Source organism: Anoplopoma fimbria, chromosome 5, assembly GCF_027596085.1.
Source record: "Anoplopoma fimbria isolate UVic2021 breed Golden Eagle Sablefish chromosome 5, Afim_UVic_2022, whole genome shotgun sequence".
NCBI lineage: Eukaryota > Metazoa > Chordata > Actinopteri > Perciformes > Anoplopomatidae > Anoplopoma > Anoplopoma fimbria.
In genome coordinates this window covers 14,248,206-14,266,804 of record NC_072453.1, presented here as the reverse complement: position 1 = coordinate 14,266,804, position 18,599 = coordinate 14,248,206, and the positions used below count along the sequence as shown (strand labels likewise).

The 18,599-nt window shown below is 36.6% G+C and overlaps 1 protein-coding gene across 1 annotated transcript in view; it reads left to right on the top strand.

Annotated features, from left to right (window-relative positions):
• Positions 1–18,599, top strand: part of LOC129091718 (calcium-activated potassium channel subunit alpha-1-like) — a 73,189-nt gene that overhangs the window by 28,443 nt on the left and 26,147 nt on the right. The window contains exons 3-9 of the mRNA XM_054599415.1: positions 2,552–2,613; positions 7,552–7,645; positions 7,737–7,848; positions 13,435–13,510; positions 14,373–14,448; positions 14,577–14,747; positions 16,460–16,551. Coding sequence (XP_054455390.1) covers positions 2,552–2,613; positions 7,552–7,645; positions 7,737–7,848; positions 13,435–13,510; positions 14,373–14,448; positions 14,577–14,747; positions 16,460–16,551 — 683 coding nt within the window. The remainder of the gene's footprint in view (positions 1–2,551; positions 2,614–7,551; positions 7,646–7,736; positions 7,849–13,434; positions 13,511–14,372; positions 14,449–14,576; positions 14,748–16,459; positions 16,552–18,599) is intronic.

Genomic DNA, 18,599 nt, shown 5'->3' with positions numbered 1-18,599 from the left:
ACTGCCATCACTGAATCTTCCTCAGCCGGTGGCATTAGCATTTCTAGGGTGGCACCAACATTGTTTCCAGTTTCTAAACTGGGATTGTCAGAGGCATAAAGAGATTTTCTGGCTTTCAAAGAGGAAAGGTCGATTAAAAATGCATGCTGGAGCTTTTTGTCATTACGAAGCCATCAGTGGTTGCAGGTTGACAATACAATTTCACATCATGGAAATGAATTAGGCTGAGCTCATTCATTATGGATGCCCATTGGGTTCTTGTTCAGGATGGTCATTGTGTCATTTGTAAATAGATGAAAGCCAGGTAGGTTCGCATATAGCCTGGCAGTGTATTTCAGGATCTAAAACATTTGTTCTGCTTTCTGACAGAACCTTTCTGGTCGTATCTGTGTCTCTCTGGGTCGAGCATTAGCACTGACTTTTAGAAGGGAAAATTAGGATACTAATTTTGCAACCGTATTAATGAGCTGCTGTGCTTTTTGACTTCTAAAGTAAGGCTGGGCGATATGGCCGATAATCATCTATCCAGACATCAATATCCCTCCATATCTTGATAAACAATATATATAATGATATTGCATGCATATTGCATATGCATGTTTTCTGCTAGTTCAATAAATGAATAGTCTATATGAAATAACCACATGGTTTTGCATACTACTGTGTGAATTAAAGCATTTTTTCATTTGATTACTGAACTTGAGTGCAAAATGATCTGATGATCTGAGAAATCTGAGTTAGTATGTGCTTGTTATTATCAATTTAGATGATGTAATTGTGTGTCACAGTATCTTTATCTATATGAAAATATATAATTTAATCACAATATAATTCCATTGAAAGACAATAAACTATCATATTATATTATCGCGTAGCCCTGTTCTAAAGAGGAATAAATTATGTGTAAAGTATAACTAAAAAATATTGGTCAAAACACATTTTTGGTGAGTGCTACATTACAAAATGTCAAATGTACTATCTCATGATCTGCTTTGCATTTTAGTTGCTTTGTAGCCTACTTTGCAATATGTATGCTCTAGTTAGAGAGCAGAGATTTTGTCTGCCCTCCATTTCTGATAATCTTCCACTTTTTTTCTGGTTCGACAAACACAACATGACTTTTGAATTTTACTGTGTGACAATAGTGAGTTAAGACAGGTGAGTACGCAGGTTATGTTCCTAGCGTTACCACTGATGGTCACATTGAGCTCTGTTTGACCTCTAAATATCTAAATTAGATGATTTATTCAGTTTATTACCCGTTTAACTATTTGTATTTACAGTTTAGTTTGATTTCCTGTGGTATTCACTTAAGTTCCACCTCAGCCATATCAGTGTCAGAGCTGTCACCTGACAACTCTTGCTTTGTTTCGCTAACACCTCTGGATCTCGTGTTTATTACCCTGCAACCCGCCTCCCAGTCCGCTCTGAACCTCTCTCCACTCACTCCAGGCGTCCGTTAATTCAGCAGCCTCCTGTGACAAAGTAAAAAGGCAGTGCCCTGGTTTTTATTATCATGCTGCTCCACCGAAAGCTTCGGGCTCAGCTTCATCCTCCCTCGTTTGTGTCTGTGAAAGCTGAAGCCATTTCTGTCACCTCGCCCACTCTTCCGCTGCCTATTTACATGATGAGCCGAGCTCCTGCGTGTTTATTTACACCGTAGGATATACAGTAACTGATAAGTCTGCTTGTGACACTGCTGTTCCAAACTGTGACTCTCTCTTTTTGGTTTATATAACACATATATAACAGGCTGACGAGATGTATCAAGGTCTGTCAATGCTCATTTATAGGCATTAAACATTCGCTACGCACCTTGAAACACATTTCTGTAATTTCAGGATGTTTAGCAAATGTCTAATGCCTATTAATGCATTTGCTCCTCTGCTCACTTTAACTTTGGTTTTCCAATAGTTGCTTCTTAGAAAGTAAGTTGTAGAACAAAAGATCTAGAGCTGCAGCTATCAATTATTCTCATCACTGATTTATCAGCTGGTATTATTTAGTCAATTAATTGATTCATCTTTTTGTAAAAAAAACCCCCCAAAAAACATAATCCCCACAATGCCTGAGTTAACATCTTCAAATGTTTTGTTTTGGTCGGTCAATTTACAACTATATATTACATATATTATATATAAAAAACAACAACTAAAATAACAAGAAGTTGTCTGTACATTTTATGAATTCTTACTTTTAGTTTAAGATTCTAATTTTTTATTTCATTTCTCCCTGATCGATTTATTTTTCTGGTTTCATGAAAAGTGTACTTTAACAAACGTATTTTCATCATCAAAAGTTAATAATAAAATATTGTTTGTAATTTGTTCTTGTAAACTAAACATTACTTATATATTAGTTAATAGAACTAGAAGGTTCAGGTTGGATGCATAAAGCTGGTGTCCTCCTTTATATATATCCTGTACTAGAGTGCAAAGTACCTGAAAATGTATTATCTACTTTTTAGTCCTGAACTAGTGTTTGTGTTAAAGTCTGTTTTGGATGATTAACTATAACAACTTAAGTAAATTTTCTTTTCTTTTTTCCACAGGTGGTGCTCGTATTTGCTCTCAGCATTGGAGCCCTTGTTATATACTTTATAGATTCTTCTGAGTAAGTATTTTTTTTTTTTTACATTTTCACTATTAATGCTTATATGTCCCTGTTTAACTTATTCCACTGCACAATATTTGAGAAATTAAGAAACTGAAAAGTGACCTTGAATGTGTCTCAAGGTGTTCGGTCCTGATGTCCCTCAAAGCTTACAGTAACTTTATAACAAACAGTTACAAGTTTTGTCTCAGAGGAATGTAGAAATTTAGCAATTATTTTTTTATGATTGGTCTATGGTTATGAAAAGATGTACTGGATGTATTTTAGACATTTAAGATTTGGATTACCCTCAATTTGTGACTGTTTCCTACCCTCTCGTTAATCCTCATATAATGCATATAGTGTTATTGAAGCCTTAATTACATTAAGTGCTTTTTGCCCTGTATGTGGTATTTGAGAGCACGTTCTTGCTGGCTGTTATGATCCAATCCCCTTCCAGGTAAACTGCTCCGAGCTGACCGGTATTCTCTCCTGACAAACAGCCGGTGCTCACAGATGCTTAATCTCTATATTGAAAGGATCAGACTCTTAAACAGACAGGAAAGACCAAAGTTCCTGTTCAAAACCAATCACCGTCACTCATCGAACTGGAGGAAGTGGGAGAGCCTCTTTAGCTCATTGTGCGACAGTGTACTCTTACTGCATCCCGGTGGTGTTTGAACAGGATGTGCCATTAAGAAGTAGAGCAAAATAAACCAGGATAAAAGCTTTTATCAGGCCCAGAGGGAGTCTCCGCTGGGAGTAATGTTAAGGCAGGGGGGGAAGAAAAATGGGCTATAAACCTGTGTAATCTGGCTCATGCTCCTGGAGGCAGGCGTTCAGGTTATTTGTTATTTCATAGGACTAAACACAGCTGAGGGCTTGGCTTGCGGTTCGCGAGCATGATCTCATTTCATTAACTGGACAAGCTAAGGTAGAGTTACATCCCCACCAATGCCATCTGTGGCCTCCTGTTCTCAGAACTTGCTTGTTGCTGCGCCTGATACCTTTTTCACCTGATGAAGGATGACCTACGACCTCCGTCTTTAACCTTTTGAAGCATAAGAAAGGCACTTGTTATAAATACACAATGAGGTATGATGCTGCAGCACCTGTTCAATGCCTTATATATTCATATTCATCTGCAAGGCTCTTTGTCCCAGTTTTCAGTCAGTCATGTCCAGGTCTTTCTATTATTTAGTTTCTTTTCACTACCTGTCAAGTCAACAAGCTCGGTACTTAAAGAAAGAGTAGCCAGTCAGCTACTCTCTTGCGTGCTTCTAAGGGGCAGCCGACGGTAACAGATACAGCCCTTCCTGTAATTAGTCCTGTGGGGTTGCTGAGGATGTCCTGTGATGGGCAGGCTGACCTGGCTGGTAGCGACAGAGAGAGAGAGAGAGAGAGAGAGAGAGAGAGAGAGAGAGAGAGAGAGAGACACGTCAACACAGCAAGACCCACTTAGATTCATAGAGCAGAACTCCAGCTACGAGCTGCGCAGAGAGGAAGACGATGTTAAGGTCCCACAGGGGGTTTTACTTCATAAAGCTGTAGCTGTGTCTTTCTTTGCACCCTGTGCTTCCATGTAGTCCCATGTCATTGGTTAGACACACTGCCCTGTGTTTCATCAATGTTAAAGTAGAGCTGGGTGTTAAACCACCACACTGAGTACTGAACAAAGCTGGTGTTAAATACTTATAAGTATGCTCTTATTCTTTTTGACACTGGGGAGCAGAAAAACCTGCAGCTTGGCATATTATTGTTCTAAAGTTATATCTTAGAGTTCACTTATTCAATTCAGTTCAATTCAATTTATTTTGTATGCCCTCCAAAATCACAAATTTTGGAGGGCATTACAATCTGTACAACATACAACATCCTCTGTCCGAAGACGTTGCATCGGAACAGGAAAAAAAGTTATACTCATGACAAATTGAGTGTGTTTTCTCTTTAGTTTATTATACATCTGTGAAATATCCCACTCAGCATATATCTTGGGCAAAATTCTTTAGTAACTAATAATCTCAACTACATTTTTAAGCCAATTGGCAGTAAACTGTAAACATTGACATGCTATTCCCTTATAAATCTGTAAAGTCGCCTTGACCGGTAGGAACATAAGCATTCATTTGGAGTGGTGTTTATCTTTTAGCTCTGTATTAGTCAGAAAACAGCTGCCTTTTTAACAATTTGGAGTGAGTTTGTCAAAGCATTTTTAGCAGCTTCCTGCTGCATTTTGAAACACTTTGAAAAGCAGAACTGAGCTTTAACCATAATCTTACAGTAAGTTTGTGGGCTGTGAAGCAAAACCGTGAACTGAAAGAGGACAGAAAACTCTAGAACTTCTAATTTTTTTTTTTTTTTACTGCAACTGGAGCAATTGTTAATGTAAAATAGTATTATTTGGCAACTTCTTGTGTTAAGTAATTAATGATGATGCGTTGATGAGTTTGGTTTATTTTGCCTTAAAAAAATTGTTTCGTAGAAAAACAATACTTAAAGTAAGCTATAATAAAAAGTATGTACTGTATTAGAACTTGTACCATGTTGAACATTTTCAAAAACATGGTTAAAGTGATCGATGTGACCTTTCACTCTCAGAGGATTCGGGTTTTCTGCAGTCCCATCACATAACATCAAGGTTTCCTCGTACTGTTTGATCTGAGTCTGAATTAAATGAGGGAGAGAGAGACCAGAGCAACTTTGGGAAGGAAGGGTTTGTGATCCATAACAGGCTTAGTCCTCTTCCAAACCAGGTCTACTGGAACTCAATTATTTAGCACCGCAGGTCTGCCTCCACTATATGGTCTGTCACCCTGCTATGACAGGGATTTACAGGGCTGGTGTGTCATTACACTGAATGAGGGCAAAACTATCCAACGTATATTTATTCCTTAAAGAAGATCCACTTGTTTTCTTTATCTTCATTGATACTTTAGAGAAAGTATCCAGATGTAAGACATTTGAATGTAACAGTTAAGTTAAATGTACCTCTTGGGTTAAATAAAAAGAAGAAAAACAAACATGTTAACAGGAGGAGGAATACATAAAATTAGAGTCCGATCAAAAAAAGTCCTGATCTTTTCAAAGACAAGACAAGAAGTCCCTTACAGATGGACAATACAGGGTGTGTATTGTTTTGCATTGAAGATGCTAAAAGTTCATAAGGATCTTTTATTTTCTTGTTGTCAGCCCTTAGGATAAATATTAAGGCAAATAAATAGGATTTTTATAAATACTGCCTCACTTAGACCTGGGATGAGATGTGACAGTTGCGTGAGGGGATAAAGATAGAGTGAGTCCTCATCACATCACCGACCTGATCATCAAGTGAGTGTCACTACTGTGCATCAGATCGGTTCAAAAATAATCCCTGAGGTATTTTAATGTTACCTCATTCCAACTCCACGAGGACAGCGTTTTATCAAACACAGTATATTCGATTTTTTTTTTTCCTTACAAAAGCAATTTGCTATAATCCGCTGGTATTAAACAGCACAGGGGAGAGTCTTGCTGTTGAATGTGAGTGTAGAAGATTAACAAAGAGGGACGACAACACACTAAATGTACGAGAGGGACCTGCTTGGCACTGACATGCTGCAGAGAAGAAAGACATGCTAGATAACGATGACTTGTGCTTTGATTGAATCATTTTTGAGGGCTAATTAGGTAGCATGAAAAAGAAACAATTCCATAAATTCTCCAAATTATAATTACATTTTTGATTAAAGAACATTTGTGTAGCATTAATAGACTGTATATATGTTTTGGTTTTATTATCCTGTTAATCATTTAATTTACCGACCGGGCTGCAACTCTACTTTATTTTTAGTCATTATTTTCATTATCAATTAATCAACAGTAGATTGTTATATTTGATCAATCGATCATTTATACAAGTTCCCACGGTCCTAGTTGATGTCTTGTTTTGTTTGATGAGCGGTCAAAAAACCAAATTATATAAAAACCCCAAAAACTGTAAATACTCACATATTAGAAGCAGGAACCAGCAAATGAATCAAATAACTAAATTGTGGTACATACATTTTCTGGCAGACAACTAATTAATCTATTGACTAATTGTTTCAGCACTAAAACGATTAACCAGTCACTGTTTCCATCACAGGAAATTTTATTTTTATCAATTTCACTCAACTATTCATTCAAATGGTATATTAATCAAACATATATTCCACATCACAGCTGTACATTACATTAATTAACTGTCTTTCTCCACGGCGTTGTTTGATTTTGAATGTAAAGTAAACCGGTGTTTTCATTTTAGGTGTGATTCATATTTTGAGAGGATATCTTTTAACTGCCAACTCATATCTTTTATGACACAATCCTACTAACCTATTACAGTCACATTCACCTGGTTAATTATTTCTCTTTATTTGAATTCTTATTGCCAGATACAAGCTTTTTGAGGGTGAGACTTCACTGCATTGCTAGCATTTGCTATGGCTGCCTGATTTCATAAAAGAAGACATGAACCCTGCATGCATTTAACCCTTAAACTACTGCCTTGGCTCTGCATTTCCATCATGTTTGAATTAATTTGTTCCAGAAATGTCTATGAGATCGGAAATGCTGGGCCTGAGAGGAAAACAGCGGCATTTTCATAATGTGATGTGGCACCTGGAATATGACAGATTGTTTTGCAGTTATTTAAGGGTTAATCAGGCATCTCGACAAGTTACTGCTTGTGTGACAATAAATGCATGTTCTTTCCCAACAGAAAAAAACATTGAAAAATACCAACTATTGCACTTTTTCAGCACTAAAGTTCCATCTTCTTTTGGAAATCCTTAAAGTGGAAAAAGGAAAAGAAGAATGCATCTTTTCTGCTTTTTTATACCTTTGATATATATACATATGTGCATTTTACCAACCCTTTCCTCTCTTGACCACCAGTATTTGTAATACATTTACATACATATTTCTCTCACTGTTTAATAGTCCTATCGAGTCCTGTCAGAACTTCTACAAAGACTTCACGTTGCAGATCGACATGGCGTTCAACGTGTTCTTCTTGCTGTACTTCGGCCTCCGGGTAAGTTGAACGAGTAGATGTCCTTTATTTGCACTCTTATCTGTGTACCTGACAGCTATGAATCTCACCTTTAACCCTTCATTTCCATCAGTTCATTGCTGCCAATGACAAGCTGTGGTTCTGGTTGGAGGTGAACTCGGTGGTGGACTTCTTCACGGTTCCTCCGGTGTTTGTGTCGGTGTACCTGAACAGGAGCTGGCTCGGTAAGGATGCTCTCTTCACTCACACAGGCTGATTACCAGGCCTTGCTTTGGAGAGTGGATCTTCTTCGGGCTTGTGTTTCCCAGGAGCTTGTGCTGCCACCCAGTGGCTATAACGGGTCTAACATCTGTCAGTGAACACACCAGATAATCTCAGCACGTCACTCGACTCACTTTACATGGGCACACCTTCAATATTTGCCATATCAATTTGATAATTTTGTCATGAAATTAACTGTAGGGGACGTTGCATGACATGCATGAAAAAGTTTGAATGATTCTCACCATTACTGTGGAAATAGTGCAGTAAATTTAAAACTCTGCCGTAGCACAGCATGAAAACTGTAAAGCATGACGACTCTAAAGATTTTATGAACACAACTCATCAAACATTACATTACATTACATTACAGTCATTTAGCAGACGCTTTTATCCAAAGCGACTTACAGGAAGTGTATTCAACATAGGTATTCAAGAGAACTACTAGTCACCAGAAGTCATAAGTGCATCTCCTTTCTTAAACAAGCATCTTAAAGCATAAACCAGAGCAAAAGTATAGTGCAGAGGCAAATTACTACGAAAACAATAATTGCAACAGACTAATACGAATACAATAAGTGCTACAAACTACTACGAATAGGATAAGTGCAGTAAACGAATACGAATTCAATAAGTGCAGCGAACTGATACGAATACAGTAAGTGCAACATGGCTGTCATCTGGTGTGCCATTTAAACGTGCATTTATGCAATTTGATTTAAATGGAAATGTAATCGGCTCCATGTCTTTGGCCATGTGTTGTGGGCAGTGGGCATTGTGCCGCAGGTGTCATTCACATGCCCTTCACCTCTCCGGCACAACTGCAATAACACTCGAATGAAATCATGCTGTGACTGAAAAAATACACGAGATGGATTAAAAAGACAGGTAATAGGCTTTGTTCCGGCCTTGATCGCTAGAATAGAAGTCAATCTGCTAAATGTGTGAGGCTCATCACTTGGAGAGGTCTGTGAGGAATTACAGGATTAAGCGGGAACTCTCTGTTTTTTCTGCAATGCAGGCTTTATAGCATTTCTTCTCCTATCAGCTGAGGAACAACCCTTCCATGTAGACAACACCAGCATTGAACACCTTGTACTTTAGAGTCAGTATGACAGCTTGATAGGTACAGTTGCATAACGGGCCTGTGTATTTTCCCTGGGCTGATGTACTATGAGTGACTTTCGGTTAACACAACAAAAGTAGAACTAGCCAGTGCAGGTTGCTGGTGCCATCTAGTGGACATAAGAGGGTACGACAGTATTGCCATGATTTTGTCGTTATAGATATGGGGAGCAGTCGACAGTGTCCATATCTTTGTTAGTTTCATTATACTGATAGTTGATTTACTTACACAGATTTTTCATGGTCATTTTATTGCCACAGTGCTTATATTCAAGATTGTTCTGTTGAGGATTTTTTATGTGCTTTTTATTGTCTTTTTAATCGCATGCACATTGGCTATTGATCTACTTTTGTGCTATTTAGTGTTTTTATTTATTTTCTGCTAATGCCTCCACTTATTTTCTACATACTTAGATTCCATGCTGTTGTTTGAAAGAGAAAAAAAAATCACAAATTAATCATGTTATTTTCCGATAAAGGCGATAATATTTGTGAGCAGAATTCAGCTGCTCAGTGTGATAGCTGCTAGTTTTGTTTTTGTTTGCTGAAGTTGTCAGAGATATGATGATATTTTAGAGAAAAAAATTCACATGATATTACAATAATTTCCCTTACATGAATCTTTTGGCTGCATTGCCAAGAATTCCTGAGTCAAACAGTGTTAGCATAACTGTGATTCGTTGTTGCTGTTACCATCCTCTCTTGTTGCAGTTTGTGTAGGTGTTGCTCTTTTTGCTATCTGCTCTGCCATGCACGCTGTTCAGTTCTTCTATTTTCTGTATTTCACACTAACCAAAATGCAGCACTTCATTCCAGATTCCCACTAGCTAATATACAAAGCATTCATGCACATAGTTGAACGAATACAGATTTGAATACTTTTGTACTGTATCTCAATCTGTATCCAAATGTAATGATTCAAAAAGATCTTTATTAGTCAAATTGACAGGAAGAGTTAAAAAATATGCTGACATTTCCTGTGGTTTTTAGATTGAGTTCCAGTGGAAGTACTTCTGTCCGACATAATCTCAGTCAATATGGCCAGTGAGCAGTTGGTCGTGGAGGATTAGGGCCTGATTTACTGTTTGGTTAAACTGAGGTTAAACAGGTGATGAGGTCATAACCAGCTCAGCGGCATCTGTTCGCAGCTGTCCAACTCCTTCTTCTGATCAAAACTCAATCCTTCCTTCTGAACATTTTGACACAAATACACACACGGAATGTGTTAATAGTCTCTCATACTAACACTGATGCATGACAGGCTTGCAGATGGGAGCATGGCACACATTTTGGTTGTTGCGTAGAAAATGCCTTCATGTAGAAACAATATACTGCAGCTAATAAGCACTATGATATGTATTTAATGCAAAGTCTAAACTCTGACCTGCTGCAGGTGTGAAATACTAGCAGCACATTTATCTCTGACAGTGAAATAGTCCAGAATTTAATGAGGTAAACAGAACATAACTCATCCAGATAAGATATTTCTGTCTTGGTGGCCACGTGTTGCAATTTTATTTCTGTGGAGCTGATAGCAAAACCCTGAGAGAGGTTTTTGCATTAAAAAAAAATGTCCACTAAAGCAAATGCTCTAAACAGTGGTTCCTAACTTTCTCAAGATTTTACTTGAAATAACTCTGTTATTTGATAAGAAACAGTTTTAGTTTGTTGTGCAATGCTCCATGACAATGGACAAATTTCTCTTCTTTTTTTTTGCATGATTTTGACTTTTTGGCTTGTAAACCAAAGCAATGTTTTCTTGCGACCCTGCAGATGCATACAGTAGGTCTCCTGGTTGCGACCAGTGTGACCACTTCTAGAGCGATTTTTAAAAATGTCATTTGAATCATAGGTGCAGAATGAATCAATAAACAACCGGAAAAAGCAAAGATTAAAGTAAAGTCTGAAAAGAGTAGCATAACCTTTTGTAATCCAGTGGAATTACAATACCAATTGAACACTGTCACAATTTTATCTATTATTAGTACAAAATAACACATTTTCAGAAACCTTTATATGAATTAACACACAAACATATATATATAAATGTGTATATATCTATATAAATATATTTGTATATATATATATATATATATATATATATATATATGTGTATATATCTATATATATATGTAGTCAGTTATTTTGGGGAAATTATAGGAAACTATAGAACCTGTGAATTAAGGTATTTGCTTTTTCTTTGCTTTTTTCTTTAGAGATATTGAATATGAATCTATCTAACTTTTATACCGCTCATAGTTTGCACTGAAATTATTTGGGGCAGATTTCGTGTTTTGCTGAAGTGATGGGGATTTCAAATTGTTCAGATTAACTGGACTTTGCAGACTTATATCTCCGTCAGCTGTTGTATTTTCTGTTTTTGCAGCGCCATTTTTCATGCTGCGCATTTAGATTTAACGTCAACCACAATAGCGGTTATAACATCAGCTGTGATTAATTTAGGGATTATTGCAGAATCACTAAATCCATAGAAAAACACAATGACTGCCAAAGCTTGTCATTTTTTTCCATACACAGCTTTACTGGTCGTTCACATGACTTGTTTCCTGCTATAAAGGCGAGAGACATGCTGTTCTTGTCCAAGATTAGAGAATGAAATTTTGTTTGTCCGGAGCAGTTGCGGGGTTATAGGGACGAGATGTAGGTTACACTGTGAAGCCAGCTGACTCGCTGCCTGGCCTCTTCCTTTCCCTGGATGAATCCTAAAGGAGCTTACACTCTAATATCCTGATGGGAAAAGGGTTTGCTTTAAGCTCGACGAATGCGCCCGATGACAGCGAGGATGCTATGCAGGTCTGAGGTGAATCAAATCAAAAACGCTTCTTTTGACGCCAACCTGTTTGGTGGTAATATCATGAAAGCGCTCGATTCTTTTTGTGTTTTTTCTTTTTTGGAGGACGATTTTATTTTTTCTACATGATAGCTGGCAAGGTTGATGCAGAATAGTGAATAGTGAAGATGCGGATGTGAAGAAAATTTTGGACTTGACGTTTACCTACGAAAAAGTAACTTCCAGCCATGATTCCCACTAAGATGTTAGTGTACAGGGCGCCCGATGGAGGCACACACTCTCGGACGATTTCTAACCCGAGAAGGCGCAAGAAGTCAACCGGGGAGCTCTTCCAGAATGGCTACAGAGTCAGGCCTATCAGCGACAAAGAGGACCAGGACACCATCTGCTACAGCCTGGGTGCATGCTTCCATGTAATCTCCTACTGGGGTAAGACCTGCAGGAAGTGGGAACGAGGGGAATCTCCACTAAAGCGGAAGGCTGGCCTGTCCAAAAGGTCTTTGGACTCCAGCTGGAACAGGTTCAGGTTGAGGATTTGCTCTGTATTATGTTCCCCATCTGGCAAACACTCACTTTTAAATGAGAAATGAGCTCCTGGCGAGCCACACCACAGTTCACGTCATTTCATAAAAGATTATTTATTTATATTTGTCTGGCTGAATGGTTGCCCGTAACGTCATTGATTTGGTTAATTTGGCATTCACAAAAAATCTATTCGAGCAGGGAAATTTAAAACATTCAGAGATGGATTTTACTTGATTGCTCACTATTGGCTGAGGTGGCTTTTAATTGTTCATGCAGCACCGTCACAACAACGGATTGTTTTTTTTTTTTTTTTATTTTTTAAACTTTTAAACTCAGGTGGGAGGTTCCTTTTAGCAGGTAGTTTACTGCAATGTCCCTAAATGATGACACATACTCAATAGAATATGTGTTATTTAGCTTTTTCAGTCCTGTTTTTGATGAAGATAGGGGTTTTCTGTGTAGAGACAGCAGTAAACAAGTTAGAATGAGGTTGTGATTTAACGTAAATGTAGCTTTAATGATGTAAATGATACAGTCGGTAATCATGTCGATCAGTATCATGGAGAGGGGGTCCGGCTGGTGTTGTCACAGCTTATTTTGTTGGTGTTTTGCTGTCCTTGAACTCTTGGCAAAACATTTTTTTTTCTTCCTACAAATATCCTCAAATTAAGGATTTGACGTCACGTCTGTTTTAATCATTGAGTTGTGTGTCCACCTGTCTCTAATCCAGGTTTTCATAACGTCCAAGTTTAGAGTTTCATCCAGCAGGAATTAAATGTGTATCAGGTAGATGCCGGTGATTGAAACAGACTGTTGTGAGTTGGTGAAGAGATCCCTGGGATGTTGCAGTCGTTTTTTATTTTTTCCCGAAATATTCCTCAATGTTTCTTTTATGATGCAGTGAGACTCAGTGTTGCTTTATCAGGCGGAGTTTATTTATTTTTTATCAATATGAAAACAATGAAGTTCATAAACATGGATGAAAGTTTGACAGGTATGGTGTTCTTGCACAGTCGAAATGCTTCTGATGTTGTTTCAATTGTTATTATTCATCTCTGATAACTTCTTTATGGTCTTTTTCTCACAGGCTTGAGGTTTTTAAGGGCCTTAAGGTTGATACAGTTCTCAGAAATTTTACAATTTTTGAATATACTAAAGACAAGGTAAGTCTATTAATATCTTATTTAAATCTCTGCCAATGTATCAAACTGTTTGTAATGTTTTTACCTGTTAAGTGATGTATTTTCAATGAGAGAAGTAAGCCTTTATGCAATGTCTTGCCTGAAGCAAACTTAGCATGAGTGCTTGCTTTCATTTCATCCGGTAAACATTAACATTAAGTTCACTCCTCAGTACTGCAGTCAGTAACACGAACAGTATGATGGAGTCTTGAATGAAATAACACTCTGTTTGTCTCTGCGATGCTCAGTGTTAAAGCTTTTTGCACAGATGTCAGGAAGAGCTTATAGCGCAACAAACTGTTTTAGAATAATCTCCTCTCTCATTCTCTCAGATGAAAGTAAAGACAGAAAACACAAAGTAGGATAGAATAGAGGTCCCGCAAGGACTATTTCTACAATAAGACACATATACTGTGTTATTCAAAAAACGTCACACGTATAAATAATACATACACAGTGAGGAAAGCAATACATTTACATTTGTCATATCTTTCAATGCCATGGTATAAAAAAGACATTTCAATTTAATTAAATGCAACAGCTGTAGGGATTTTTAGAATTTGTGCAGCATGTTCTTTTATGCTTGTTGGATCAAATGCTTTTTCTATTTCTGTTTATTAAATCTTATATAATAATTAAATCTGTTCTTATATTTTAGCAGTTTTCTCACTGTAGCTCTTCTTTTATATTATGACTGAATAAAATATGAACACTTTATAATGCATTTTAGAGCAGTTATCTTCCCATCTAACAACAATTTTTGACATCTTGAGATATTTCCATGATACCAATGTAATAACTAATCATTAACAACTTGTATATTGTTGTTTGGATGTTGTTTTAGCAACTCAATAAAGCTGGTGAACCTGTGTTCGATCTTCATAAGCACATGGCTAACTGCGGCAGGATTCATTCATTTGGTGAGTTAGTGCGAGCCAGTCTGTGAAAGTATATTGCTCATTATTAGTACATACTTTTATTGCATTGTCAAAATCCTTTAATTCTATGTGTTTTCCTGGTTGGTGAACAAATCTCGCCTCTGTTCCAGGTGGAAAACTCAGGGGATCCTTGGGAAAACTTCAAAAATTCCCAGGCGCTTTCCTACTGGGAATGTGTCTACTTACTCATGGTTACTATGTCCACTGTTGGCTACGGAGACGTTTATGCGAAAACCACCCTGGGTCGCCTGTTTATGGTCTTCTTCATCCTTGGTGGTTTGGTAAAAATCCCTCTCATTACTTACTGCTTATTATTCCTCCTTGCAACCAATCATCACAGCCCGCCAGGTGTTAACAAGCGGCGGGACGCTCTCAACTCAGGACGCCTTTCACCTGTTGTTTACACTGAGGTGTTTTTGTGGCTCACCACTTCAACACAGTATGTTCCATGTCATGCATTGTATGAGTTGTCTACAGTATTGCCGCAATTATTCAGGTATAATGCTTAAGTTTTGTTCTGTTATTTATCAATTCCTATATGACGTAGAATATTGATGATTTTTTTGCATTTGTTATTAACTGTAAAAGTACTGCGGTTTCAGGTGGCTCCACCCTCCCCTCCCTCCTTCCAACAAACACAATGACACAGGAAGGATTTGTTGTAACCCAGCATCATGGATGAAGCAACATTAGCTCAGCTTCTGCACAAATATTTAAAAACATATTGGGGATAGAACTCATGAAGCTGAGATGATTAGATGATGATTAAATAAATTGTTAATCTTAGAGAAAACATCCTTTGTGGGATTTGCTACAGACCTGATTGAGTTACCTGATAAAGAAAGTAGCAAAAGATTATTTAGAGGAAACCATTATCCGGATCATAAAGTATTAGTGGATTAAACAGCATGGTGACACACTGTAATATGGGTAGAGTTGAGTCTTAAAGGGGTTTAGGTGACATTTTATATGTAATGAAAGGAAAATGTTACTTTCAATTAATACATTTCACACTGAAGGAACGTAATATTATCTTTGTGGCAAGAACAGTTTGAACTATTTGATTCAGTCAGTTAAAGGTCATGGCTAGACACACAGAATTATATTTAATATTCTAGTGGAGATCCAAGTTTCTATGTCAGCGGAATTTGAGGGAATTGTATTTAAAATTATGCAAAATACTTCTCTATTCCCATCTGATGGAACAGTCCAGTGAGTCCAACTATTTTGAGTTTATTTTATTTTATTTTATTTTCATGATAAGTATTGCAAATTAACTAAAAGAGGATGTTCTTTACTCATAAACACATGGGCAACAAAAAACTTTTTTTACGTGTACATTATTTTTAAAAACATGCTAATTTGAACTGTATTGAAAAAGATGCATTCAAAGTTATTATTTTCCACTCGTAAAATCTGTGAAATAGTACATGTGCCCCTTTTGCATTCATTTTTTAGTTTGTAAACTAATAATAGCTAATAATAAATAGGAGCCAGCAGACTTCTTCAGGTCGTTGTGCAGCAGTGTACAGTCTGAGAGTTAAGTTAATGTCTGCTCTCCATCTGGCTGTGCTATCCAAATCAACCTGACATGTGTTTGTTGGACTAAACATGGCACATAAGGCTTTTTCTTAATGATTTTCTATTTTTCTATCACAGATTGTCATACCGCTCATCAGCTGTCATTTCTCTCTTTTCTCTTCCAATATACGTAAATATTGGCCTTATAATTTCCTTTTTCATTTTCATATTTTTCTTAATATTTCGAATGTAACTGTGATATAACTTCAGACTACATTCAGTCGACTAATTTGAGCTAGTTTTTAGTATTCTTTCTCCTTTTTACTGTTAACAAATAAATACTAATACTTCTCCACACACACAGTGGAGTTCCTCTTTAAGTCGGGTTTCTTTAAAAGTAAAAATAGAGGACCTGCTCTTCTTTGCCTATCTTTTTTTTAGTCTCCTCTTCTGTCTCTTATCTTCTCCTTAGGCCATGTTTGCGAGCTACGTCCCTGAAATCATAGAGTTAATAGGAAACCGCAAGAAATATGGTGGTTCCTATAGTGCGGTTAATGGGAGAAAGTAAGTATTCAAGGAGGCTCTACTGCCTCCGCCGCAGTAGAACCTTCTCTGCATGCCTTTTTCTTTTTCTTTTTCATGCATGTAGGCCATGTTTGCTCGCTACGTGCCAGAAATTGCTGCTCTCATCCTTAATCGGAAGAAATATGGAGGGAGTTATAACTCGACCAGAGGCAGAAAGTAAGTCAAACAAATGAAAAAACAGCAAACATTAAATGGTGTGGTTTTGTGTGACTCAATTGGCCCTCTCATAAAGAGGTGACATACTCTGATTTTTGCTTTAATAGATGTCATGAAACTGCAATTTGAGTTGTAATGATCTCTATTAGCACCAAAGTCACACTGTGACTGAAGAACTTGGCCATGATTAATGTGTAGAGTTTATTGTACTGTATTGTTGCTGCTTTTATATGTGTGCAAGCTGTCATTGCTGCTTGTCATAAATGATTGTCTGATTTTACACTGCAAAAATTACCTATCGCAACAATTTGTGTCTGTTTTTGAATTCTTAAATGTAATATTCTTTCAAAGAAAAAGTGAAACAAATCTGGTAGCACCAGTTTTTGATATCAATCAAAAATATTTCATGAAATAAGACTTTAAGAGCTCAAAAACAGACACAATCTTCCTGATAGGATAGATATTTTTGCTGCGTAATCATGTACGTGTATATTATCATTCTTAAAGATGGCACAGATGTTGGATTTTCTCTTTGATCTATCCCTGTGTAATATAAACTAGATATCCTAGATGCTGTAGGAAATAAAAAATATGAAGCATATATATATATATATATATATATATATATATATATATATTTATTTATATATATATATATATTTATACTTATATAATATTATCTATAAGCGAATATTGAATTGGGCAAGAGTTTGTTTTATTGCTTATTGCTTATGAATGTAACTTTTAATTGGTTTCTTCTTTTAAATGTTACACAGTCTCGTTTCAGAATTTGTTAATTGTTGCTATGGTTACATCCAGTTTTCTATAACTTGAGCGGGGATTTAATACAGTTAAATTTTAACCAGAACTATGTTTGTAGTATCCTGTGATATGATTTTTAACAGACAGCTGACAGCCAATCAGAAATCTGCCTGATCATTAACCATGGTGTAATAGCGATAAATAACTGCAGTTATTTTAACAGTATCCCCTATTATACAGGGTATAAATCACCAACCAGATCACAGGTTCATACTTGATCATCATGAACTGTGAAGCATTGAGAGAAAATCAAACATGTTCACTTATAATAAGGCTGCTTATTGTCAATGTGCCAAATCTGTGTTTGTAAGTGTTTGTTATTCACATGATTTTGATTTTGTTCACGCATCTCCCTGTTCATCCACCCAAACTCTAAACTGAAATAAACAATCAGAGTTAAATAATTATTGATAGACAGCCTTACTAATTGGCTACTCTCACTGATTAACTCCATACAGTATGGAGGTGATATAGAGATTAATCTGTTAATGGTAATAATACATAATAATGAGTCTTTAATTGTAATAATGTTAAAATAATTTATGCAAAAAAATATATTTAACAGAGCCTTCAAGACAGTAATTAAGCCATGATGACAAAACATTTAGTTTTATTAAAAAAACTGAAAAATGTCAGTATTTATTTATAATATATTTAAATGATCAAACTCATACATCCAATCCTGTATGCCATTGCTTGCTTCATGCTGACTTTTTGGAATTATGTTTTCTTGTTCTTGAAAATCTTGTGTTTTAGTGTTGCTATGCTTGTCTATTTGTCACGCTTTGCTTCTGAATATTCTTGGCCTTTATCTTCAGTCTGACCTACACCCTCAGGACTAAATACAATCTATCTTAAGTTTATGGGAATAGTTAGAGAGCTGGATGATAAGAACGATACCACTGTCATGTCCTTTATGATAAATATGAAGCTAGAGCCAGGGAATGATATTTAAAGCAAAGACATGAGAGTGGTTTCAATCTTCTCGTATAACTCTTGGCAAAAAAAGTGCATTTCCAAAATGTCAAACTATTCCTTTAACATATACA